Source organism: Etheostoma cragini, chromosome 21, assembly GCF_013103735.1.
Source record: "Etheostoma cragini isolate CJK2018 chromosome 21, CSU_Ecrag_1.0, whole genome shotgun sequence".
NCBI lineage: Eukaryota > Metazoa > Chordata > Actinopteri > Perciformes > Percidae > Etheostoma > Etheostoma cragini.
Genome location: NC_048427.1, coordinates 9,005,664 through 9,017,166, shown reverse-complemented (window position 1 = coordinate 9,017,166; position 11,503 = coordinate 9,005,664). Strand labels below are relative to the sequence as shown.

At 39.4% G+C, this 11,503-nt stretch overlaps 2 protein-coding genes across 2 annotated transcripts in view; one reads left to right on the top strand and one right to left on the bottom strand.

Annotated features, from left to right (window-relative positions):
* The window catches only part of afap1l2 (actin filament associated protein 1-like 2), a 34,618-nt gene that overhangs the window by 13,471 nt on the left and 9,644 nt on the right, over positions 1-11,503 (top strand). The window contains 2 exon segments of the mRNA XM_034860348.1: positions 3,713-3,775; positions 5,537-5,628. Of these exon segments, the coding sequence (XP_034716239.1) occupies positions 3,713-3,775; positions 5,537-5,628 (155 nt within the window).
* LOC117936878 (kelch repeat and BTB domain-containing protein 13) lies at positions 5,947-8,322 on the bottom strand. Its single transcript, XM_034860351.1, has one exon. It carries the CDS (start codon positions 8,020-8,022, stop codon positions 6,505-6,507), a length of 1,518 nt encoding a protein of 505 aa, XP_034716242.1. The 5' UTR covers positions 8,023-8,322; the 3' UTR covers positions 5,947-6,504.

Genomic DNA, 11,503 nt, shown 5'->3' with positions numbered 1-11,503 from the left:
AAGAAAGTACAATTCTCATGCTCTGGTTGTCACTTTAAATTTATGGAGTAACCTATTTCGATGGATATTTTGGGGGGAATTGGTCAACTTTTTTGACAAGTGCAACTAAAACAAAGACAAATAGGAAGTGGAAGGTTGGAATATTTTCTTTGATGGGATAATACCTCAAGTAACTTAATAGGTGTATTTGGAAAATTACTGTAGAGGAACAGAAAGTGGCTCTGCCTGGTTTAGAAAGGAGTGGTCAGCTATATTCTAAAGTATTTAAGAGTGTAGATGTAGCAATGCAAGCTATGTTTAACTGAATTACAAATTAGAAATGACTCGGGAACTGAAAGAAGATTTGTATTTCCCCCCCAAAATGTTGTTTGATTGTGTAAACCACAGTGAATTTTCCTTCCATTCATTGTCTGACCAGTGTTATGAGCTGTCATTTACCTCCCACAAAGGCTGCTGAATGTCTAAGAGTTACTTTGTATTAATTAAGGCAAGCTAATTTAAAAGGTCAACCATAGCCTATTAGTCTTGGTACATACAAGATGATTACAATTTCCAATGAGAACTTGATCATTTCTAAAATGATTAAAATAAATTGTCTGAAATATTTCCTCAGTGTTCCTTATTTCTATTTCTTAATGTTTTGTATTTGGTATTGCATGACAGTTACATTAGTTGAGGTTTAACCACAAATCTTTAAATATGGGTCACTGGAAGTTACTTTGCCTTTATGCAAAGCACCTTATGTAACATGTGGTCATGCCCTGCATTTCCCACAATTACATTGCTGACTATCAAGCAACCCACTTAAGTTTTATGTATTATGTAATAATTATACTCTTGCCGGTTTCTGTTAACAAAGACATTTAGGGTCTTTTATCCCATTTTTGTTTGCTAAAAAACAACACTGTTGCGGCTGAATTAAACACTTTGGCCTGCTTTTATACTTTCCTTGCAAAATTTACCAATTGACGTTGTTTATGTCATGTTGTAAATGTTGTGAATGAATGAGGTTATTTTTTTCATGCTTACAAGCAAGATATAAACAAAGTGCCTCTTCCTTCATCATAAAATGATGCATGGGTTGTTAACGTATCCTGTCAAACAGCTAAAGACAAGTTTATGTTCTTGCTCACTGGCTCTGACACTCAAAATGAAAATGTGGCAAATGCTGGTGGTGCTGATGTGATTTATGGCGCCTGGAAGTTAATAAGTTACGATGTGAACCAGTCCCACACAAGCCTCAGTCCCTAGGTGTGTGATTAATTAAGAATAAATTACACGCCGTTGTTCCTTCAGAAATGTTAACCCTGTGTCATTTAGGAAAAAATGCAAACTATTGAAAACAGATATCTTTACTTTATGTTGATCTTTATAACAATTTTCTGGCCATGTCTTTTACTTTCATTTTTGGATTGAAAAAGCAAACATAAGTTGTAATACTACTCGTTCTTTGTCTTTCTCTGTCCCTCACACACAACTGCCTACCGAAACACACACACACACACACACACACCAGCAGTCATGCTTTTCCATGTTCAGGTCCTGGACTCCTCTTTCTGTACTTCCTCTCCTGGCTCCAAGCTGTATCATTTTTCCGAAGCTACATTTATCCTCTGGGGACGCTCACTTCCTTTGAGCAGCAGCTTATAAATAGCAGTTCAACTCTGTTCCCCAAAAGTCTGTTTTCACTGTACAGGCAAAACATAGTTTGTATCTGCTGTTGTTTGGTTTCATCTTGCAATATCTATTTCAAAGAAGAAAGCTTCTCTAGAGTATCACTCAAGGTTAGAGTTTTGTTTGATTTCATCTCAGGGTATAATCTCTAAGTCAGCTAAAATATTAAATTCAATGACTTTCCTAGGAAATCCAGAACAAATTCCCATAACAGTTTATAGTAACCAGCTGGAGCCCGCTACTCTGAAACCGCAGAGTTTATTGCTTGAGAAAAGATATTCCTTCAAACTGTTTATGTGGCAATTTTATGACAATGTCTTTGTCAACTTGTAATTACTCATGCTAGAAACAAGGTTCAACCAAACATAGCCATTTTCTCACTTGTGTATGACATAAGGTTTCATCATCTCCGCTTATTGACCAAATGATACCCTTGCTCACCCTGACCCGTAAATATTTACGTTTGACTGCAAAGAGAAGTCAAGTTCAGTCTCTAATGACAGCCCTGATCATTTTTTCAGCGATGTTTAACTTCTCTCACCATGTGAAGCATTTCCTGTGATCCTATTGTAGTTGCAGAAAATATATATTATTATTATTGTATTGTTTTATTATTTTCACTTTAATCAAATACAACCCTTTCTGGCTTTTTATGCCTATACAACTAAAAACTGATTGCAAAGAAATAAACTGTTGTCCTAATTCTTGTTTGTGGATATAAATTCTGGAGGTATGTTTTAAAACTAAAATCAGAGTCATACTTTTGGTTATGCAAACTCATTTGGATTGGTCTTAGCAGATGGACCAGGAGCTTCATCATATATATATATATATATATATATATATGAGCTGTATGATCTTCAGACCTTCAAAGATCAAAGACCTTCAAAAAATTGACACAGTGCTCTATCTGTGCAGGCAAGGAGTTTTCTGACTAATGTCCGATGAATGCCAGTCACGGTCAGAGTGGGTGTCAATAATAGGCCCATCTGTCCACACAATAGGCCACTTGTTTGGGTCAAGTTCCCTCTTTTAATCTTGGACTTTTGACAAACATGATGAAAGTTTGGCACTAAGGTGGAGTCATAACCTCTTCATCAGCGCTACAAGAAATATGCATGCTCTTCTTACATATATTTTACGTATAGAATTAAAGCTTTAGTGCGTAAATTTTTAATATGAATAAACGTCTGTTAAATTCAAGTCATTGCCAAATGAGTTGCTTCAAAGCTAATTAAGACTATCAGCGCAACATAACTCTGTTTGTACATCTCAGGATTGCTTTGTTCATAAGATTGTGTTGCTGGTGACTTTCTTGCGCAGAAACTCAAGTGAAGATAGTTACCTCTTCTGAAGAGTCCATTATGTTTCCTCCTATCCATCTTAGTTGCTGTCAACTGCATTGGCGAGTTTTTGGGGGCACGTGTACAATCACATAAGGCTTGCATCATGTTGACCCGCCAATAGTGTTGTTTTTAGAAGTTGTCATGGGGGCGACAGCAACTACGCACCATAGCTTTAAGTTATTTTGTGCACATAATCCTGAGAGATCTATCTCAAGGCTATTCACTATAGTGCAACTAATAACAATAAAGGAGGAGTGAACAAACCTGAGTCTTTGCAATAATACACTAGCCTGAATGTACACAGTATAGTCAAGGTGGGCTAGGGCTCTTGGAGTTGATGATTAAATCTACAATGTAATGAATCCTAGGTTGGGACAAGCATCGACTTCTGTCCTGTAGATTAACTGAGCATGGGTTACTTGGAACAGATCCATTCATTCTCCATCCAGTCACCTTCCTTCTTTTATTATTATCACATTTAGAGGCTTTAGCAGTCTATAATCTAAAGAGGCAAAACATGCATGTATTACTATGGTACATATTTGTCTGGTGTTTTGTTGAGTTGTATTCAAATAGCTTTTTCTAGTTTCTTCAGTTTAACACAATGTTGGTGTTTGTGGTAACAAGCCAAAATGTAAGTTTCCAGGTATACTGATGTCAACTGTTAACCACCGTCTACTCTTTTCATGCAGGTGCAGATGAGGAGTATATCTACATGAACAAAGTCGTTGTTACTGGGAAGGACAAAGGCAAAGGTGTGAGTTTCAAAAGGTTACTCTACAAATTGTGATACTGATACTTGGTGATGGTTTCTTCTTCTTCTGAAAAGTAGCTGAAATATAATCTATAAAGAAATGGATTCTATCTTACCTATTGAAAACGAGGGATTCTGTCAGAATATAGCTTTTTTAGCCTTGCTACGTTGCTCTGTGGACGGTAATGACAGTCCGACCACTACTTTGGTCCAGACTGAAATAATTCAACAACTGTCACATGGATTGCCATGAAATTTTTATACACAAATCCATGTTCTCCAGAGGACATGTATGTGTAACTTTGGTGATCCTCCGACTTTTTCTCTAGTGCCAACATGGCGTTGAGACTTTTAGCTCTTTGTCACAACAGCTTATGGAATGATGGAATCCATACATTTTAGTAGGGCTATAGATATTCATGGTGCAGAAACAATGGACCCTACTGACTGGTGACCCCTTTGCTTCATCTTAAGCCACTAGCAGGTCATAATGTTACCCCATCAGCCTCAGCTGTATTTTGTTTGCTGCTGTTAATTAGCAAATGTTAGCATGCTAACACACCACAATCAGATGGTGAACATGTTATACCGGCTACATTTTTAGCATTTTAGCATTGCCATTGTGAGAATGCTGATGTTAGCATTTAGCTCAAAGCAACACTTTGCCAAAGTACAGCATCACAAAATGGCTGTTGACGCTTTGTAGCAGACATTAATCCATTTAGGTCGCATTACATTTTCATTAAATTATAGTGAAGGTTAGGGCCATATTTTTATTTATTAGTCATCATAGTTCACAAACAGAATTTCACACAAACCCGAAAATGTTAAAATAGTTTTGTGGCATGATATACACATATGTTTAATCTGACATTTTGTATGTTAGTGCTAGGAATATCCATTTACCTACTGCACTAAACCTGCTATGATAACTGAAATCTCATTGTTTCAAATTTAGCTGGATTGAGTTTTGTCTCTTTCAGTCAATTCAGTCAAACACCAGTGCATACTTGTTATGTCATTGCATTTTATACTCCTTAAGGATTCAAGTGAGTAGCAGAAATGAGCATAAGCTGCCACAAGCAGCACTATGTCCCCCGACCCCTACTCCTGTATGTTTCTTCAGAGCTCCTCACCATCTGAGACTGACCTGTTTTGGTTGGACAGTGTTGAAGAATGTGGTTTCCTCTAACACTAGAATGAACACACATATTTTCAGCATTGACGCTATCAAAGCCACAAGTTTTTTTCTCCCACAGAGACTGAAAGAAAGTGGGGGGCGATGTGAGAGAATTGAGAGTTCTTACTGAAATCGCTGATCGTTTGGTAAACCTAAACTTTCTCTTTCAGATGAATTGCAAGAGAAAATCATTTTGGACTAAAATGTTAGTGTACTATTTTTTAATCAAAAAATACAGTTAAACGTATAACTGAAAATGTTAATCCTCATATCAATATTCAAGTAGAAACTAGGTGAAAAGTCTGAGGAAAGAGGCTGGGTGTAGTAGACAGATTGAGACCACGGGAAACAACTTTCCTGACTTTCAACAAAATCTTCTTAACAGCACCTCTAAAGCTTAATTAACATGTTACGTCTATGTCGCATCTGGACATCTGGAAATAGTGTTAAATTAAAGAAATTGACAGAATTTTGTTTCCCCAGTTGTTTCATTCATCCCAAATTCCTGTACATTCATTTCAAAACAGCCAATGTACATTTTTGTTAACCGCTGACCTCCCTCTCTGTATTTTCATGACCTAGATGACAGATCAAATGCCCTGGTCAATGGAAAAGCAGCTAAATGTGTCCCTGTCCCACAGAAGAGCCTTCCCGACCTGCCGCCCCCTAGAGCAGTAAGTGCTTTATTGCATCAGAGTGGATTAACATGTGAAATGATTTGTTTTTTTGAGCCACTGCCACTGTGGTGGGAATGGTAATAATGTAATTGACCCCAGTAGGACTGTTGAACTCAACAAAGTATGTGGGAAAGTTCAGAGCAAATCATGATTTTCAAAAGTATGCCAAATGAGCCCAAGACAAATCCAAACCTTTAATTACCTGCATTAATTTGGTCTTTTGTTACATTACTATCTATAGTAAGCACCAGTGTACTTAAGAAAAAGTACTATGGATTGATATCACATGTTGCCAGAGAATTCCATGGGTTTTTATATACCAAAACAAATGCAGTCCGTGGTCATACAAGCCAAAACTATTTCCCACAACCCTCAGAGTCACAAGCTTGAGGCAGAAACCACAGAAAGATATTATAATCACTCATGGGGGCTACAAACCTGGGAAAGTGAGTATCCAGAAGTGTGTGTGTGAGAGCTGTGGTGTGTTTTATGTCGACTGGGAGGCCGGTGGCTCCTGAATTGGCCCAGTGTGACTTCAGGAAAAACGTAGAGAATGAGTGGTTTAGAACATCCCGTCAGTGCCTTTGAACTTTATACACACACACACACACACACACACACACATGCACAGTGGCCTCCCCTAAAATAAACTACTGGAGCAGCTGTTGCTAATCAGAACAAATGTGCAGTGTCAGCACGTGTGCATGTGTGTGCAGTGTTAGTGCATTGAAACAAAGAACCTTTGTGTTACTATGCAATCAGAATTGTCTAGTAGTACAATTGTTTGTCTCATTGTTTTTTAAATCTCAGACTCGTATTTCTAGCTTAGAAACCCGTAAAAACAAATCATTGTTTTCCAGTTTTTCAGTAATTTCACAGTTGCGGTACAGCTTCCACAAATCCTTCAGATGTGTCTGGCAAAGACATCTTTTCTTCCTCCCCATCTGCATCCAGCTGTGGTAAAACAGGTCCTCTCTTGGGAAGCCTGAGTAAACACGTCCACAGTGAACCACTTTTTGGAAACCCCTTCATCTGCCTGCGGGGCTTCCACCCATCTCCAGTGATGGTGTATTCAAGAGTTAGCATGTGTTTCACAGTGAACACGGAGTCCCCCCTGATCATTGCAGAGAACAGTGCCCCCTTGCTGTTGATGTAGTGTCCGGGCATGGCTGTCCACTGGCCTGTCGTGATGTTGTAGATGTCCATTAGACAACGCAGGAAGTCGTCACAAGGCCCGTTGCGCATCACATATAAATTGTCTCTGTGAGATACCATGCAGTGGCCATAGCTTTGAGGTTTGATCATGGTGGTTGCAAGTTTCCACTCATCTTTCACTTGTACGTATTCATATATGTCTGTGGTGTCTGGTGGTTTCCAGAAGCAAACAAACATCCGCCGTCTTGCAACAGCACATGCTGCAGATAGTACAGGTCTTGGTGCATGCTGTATAAATGTCCACTCCCCTTTCTCAACATTATAACACTCTGCTGTGGATATTATCCGTTTTTGGAATTCACCGCCAATGGCATAGAGTCGGCCCTCATGCCCTAGCAGGGTGAAGTCATATCTTAGTTGCTGGGGACCTGGAAGAACAGTCCAAACCCCTGACTCAGGGTTGTAGCAGAAGCTGCTGTCCACTGTGTCCTTACCGTAACCGTAAACTCCCCCCACAATGTACAATCGATTGTCAAGCACTGCCACTCCAGCCATGGAGGTGCTACAGAGAGTTGGAAGGTTTGTCAGATGCTTCCAATCTCCCTCTTTTTCATCAAGGTAGCAAACAACCCTAAAGGAGTCCTGTAGCAGTTCAATTGAAGGAGAGTGTGTGCCCAAAGCAATATAAGAAGCAGGAGCCAATGATTGAGAATATTGAAGAAGGTCTTCAGGAATCAAACTCTCTGCTGCATCCTTCAAATAATCAAAAGCATCACAAAGGAAAAGAGCAGCATTGTGAAAGAGTGCATGCACCCCAAAGATGGATGCTGCATGGTAAAGCAAGAGGCAATTGTCTGAGTCAATAATGTCACAAAGGTGCTGCACCAAACATGCAATCTGCAGGAATGCAGCACACTCTACAGCTTCTACAAGCTCATCTGGGTCACTGATAGCGGGGACCTCTCCCCTGCAGACACTAAGGGCAATGAGGAAACCCCTTGCATGCACTCCTCCCTTCAGGTAGAGCTCGTCCTGGTGACTTTCCGTCATCCCAGAGTGAAAGAGGGCAGAGAAGTAGTTGCTGCATCTCACAAGCAAGGCCCGTTCCACAGTGAACCAACTCTCCTCCACCCTCACTCTCACCCAGCCCGTCTGGTGCTCTCTGTCCTCCTGATCAAGGGTCACATTCTCTGCACGAATATCCGGGTGGACTCCCAGGCCTTCAGGCACTTCCATGATCTATTAAACCGATGTCTGTTTTCTTCCCAAATCAGGCTCTCAAGTGACAATACAACGTGTATGTAGACTGTTGTTTCGCCACTTTTTCCGCAGAACTGGACGGTAAATAAAGGTTTATTAGCCTTCCATGGCACCATGTCTGCATGGTCTGAAAATAGAGTTGTACTATAGATAGCAGCTATGCCACTTGCGAGCAGCAGGCAGGAAAAGGAAAACTGTTGACATGCACACCAAGCTGTACTATGGCTGCCGGCAACTGGTGATTATCATAGCTGCGATATAATTGGCGGGCATAAGTATTTGCTGGATTATTCATGATTACATTACCTGCCAACACTGCCCCTTAGAATTTTTTTCTGCCTCCCCGACTGGCTTTTGTCCCATATTAATTCAGGCTTCACATATAATTAGAACAGGTTTCATTTTATTGTTTCTAACCAAAAAGATACTTTGTTACAAGTGATAGCAAAGGCCAGGAGAGTTCTCCTGAATCTGACTCTCCAAAGCCGATTATTTTTATCACTACCTTCTTCTTTGCTTTGAGCTCCCAGCAGGCTTTCGGATACACTGTGTGTTTGTGTGTGTATGTGTGTGTGTGTGTGTGTGTGCGCATGTGCTTTCGCTGTGCCGGATTCTTGGCATGGGAACCAGGGATTTTCCATGTTGCTCTGACTGTTCGTTTTTTGGGCTCTTTTTCCCACTCTTTTCTCAAAGCCCCTCCACCACACCCCTATTCCTCCTTCGCTGCCCCTGTCTTTGCTGTGTTATTTATCTTTGACTCCTTGATCCACTCCTTTTACCCGATGTTTCTGTGGTGAGGATGTGTGTGAATGTGTGTGTGTGAGAAGTGAAAGGAAAGGGCTAAAGTGACTATTAGAGAGCTGGAGTGATTGCAGTCTTCTGGGACAAAAAAACTTACAGACACACACCAACACACCTGCCGGCATGTTCTTTTCCCTTCTAGATTTAATATCAAACCAGCTGGTCTGAGGAATGGCTCACTATACTTTCTTTTTAACCTTGGCCCAGAGAAAAGGGAGATTTAGTTTTTTGGAGATGAGGGAAATGGAGAGAGAAAAAGAAGGAAGATAGAGATACGGGTGGGTGGGCGGTCGGGTGGCTGTTGCTGCTGCTCTGGAATGCCTGGCTCTTTGTTTTAATTAACAACAGATGCCTGAACTGCTGTTGTGTTTCACTGTGGAGAAGTTTACACTGTAAGTGCAGTTGTGTGTCTATGTGTGTGTACTTTTCTCAGAGGAAACACTTTTTCCAATGAAATTCCTGTCAGCTTTTGTAGCTGTTTCTTTCACTTTTGGGGTCATGTAATCTTAAAGAATCTCTATTGATACCACAAAATGACACAACATACCCTTTTCGATATGTTTGTCAAGATTTAGTTTAACAGGTTTTAACAGATTATCATTTAATTTAACTAATTCACCATTGGAAAAGAAACAAATAAAAAAAAGTAATCAGCAAGCACAGCACTGTGAAGATGGGTCTAGCAATGTCCGACTAATCAGCAAGTAATACGTTAAAGTCAGTAACGAATATTTTATTGGATCCCTTAATCCGATTGCTTATTTATTTACATCGTTGTGAAACTGGCTTAATTCCGTTCACCTGTGATTGGTGGCATCGTCCATCTTGTTCTGTATAGACCAGGCCTGCGTCTGAAAAAAACAATTAAAAAAAATAATAATTTAACTTATTTAGAGTATATATGGGGCTCAGTCGTGTTAGCTTATTTGTTTTGTGATGTGCTTAAAGGGTTTATCTATGTATACCAATGTAACACTAATAAATTACAACAATTTTAGCTTTTCAGTTAACAATTTGGTCATATTATATGTTATTTTTCATATATATTTGCTCAGGATTGCATCATTTTGAAAAGAGAAACCTGTCAAAGTTATATTTGTATTATTTGTTTATTTGCTGACAATCTTTAACAGCTTCATAATGATTCACTGATGTTAGCCTCCTTAAACCACAGTGATAACACTCCCACTCATTTCTTTGTGGATCTTTTCCCGCACTCTCTGGCATGCTAGCTAATCACACAAAAACAAGTATTGAGGACTTGACGCCTGGTATTATGACGGATTATTGCATCTGCTATGCATTACTGGAAATGTGTCAGATATGGTGGGAAAGGAGCTCACAAGCAGGGAATTCCCTGTTTACTGGGATCTGACTGTCTCTGACAGCCCACATCAGAAATGATGATTTTTATCCAAACAGATTTGTTTTTCAGTATTTTGTTGTTCTATAAATCTAAACTTAACCAGTAACGTTATTACCACTATACCACCAACACAATAGATTAATGCCTCTTTAATTTGATTCATTTTTCCTTCATAGAGAGAAAGCATTTCTTCAAATCAAACTCCCAAAGTTGATTTCAGAGTCATATTACAGGAAGGGAAGAGCTTTTGCTGCATTAAACATTGAAGGGAAGCCATTTTGACCAGTGGATTTCCACCCTTAATTACAAACTCTAATCTCATGAGATACTTGAAGACGTTACAGAGCCAGCTTCCCTCAGGCATGATTTGCATGATATATGCAGCTTCTCTGCCTAAGGGTTACATTTTATATTTCTATGATCTTGCAGAGAATGTGACAGTCTTTGGGAGAAGCAAAATGAATATGAAGTAATTAAGACTTTATATTTTGCGTTTTCAGATCATTGGTTGGAGGAAACATTAGACACACGGTAGTTAAGAAATTGCTTTATGTCGTTCAAGTCTTAGTGTTTCACAGAGTTCAATTGAGAGAAACTTAAAAAGTAAATCCAGCAACATTAAGACTTCTGCAACATGAAAATATGAGCTGCGTCCTTAGCTGACTTATGTTTTGCCTTTGTGCCACATAAACAGAATAGTTGAAATAATATTGCAGAATAAGATGTAAGAGGGTACACATTACATATTTCTCCATTATTCATCTCTTTGCTTCATGATGTTTCTCTCTTTACACTGGAAAGATTACACCGATTAAATCTTTACTGGCAGCTAGTGAATTTTTGGAGCTGGTACGTCATCTTAGTTGTAGTATACAGTATGTCAAGGGAAAACTTGCATATCTCCCATCTTCTACCCTCTACCGTAGATACGTGATAGCTTGACATGTGGTCACAAGTTGAGGAGACAAAGAAGAAATTCAAACTGGTGGAAAGTTTGTGTTTCAACATACTGTTTCAGCATGAGTCAGAAAGTCAACTTTCGACGCCTAATGGGAATGTTCACACCCCAAAATCAAAAATACATACTCTTACCTGTAGGGCTATTTATCAATCTAGATTGTTTTGGTGTGAGTTGCCCAGTGTTGTAGATAACAACCATAAGGATGTCTGCCTTCTCTTAAATAGATGGCACTCGGCTTGTGGTGCTCAAATTGCCAGCAATCATGACCCAGTTACTCAAGATAAACCACAGACAGTGGTAAGTAGTTTCATGTAGGAACTAGTTTCTTT

Bases quoted from the DNA above. Each gene is read 5' to 3' on its own strand.
- LOC117936878 (XM_034860351.1), bottom strand. From the start codon at position 8,022: ATGGAAGTGCCTGAAGGCCTGGGAGTCCACCCGGATATTCGTGCAGAG.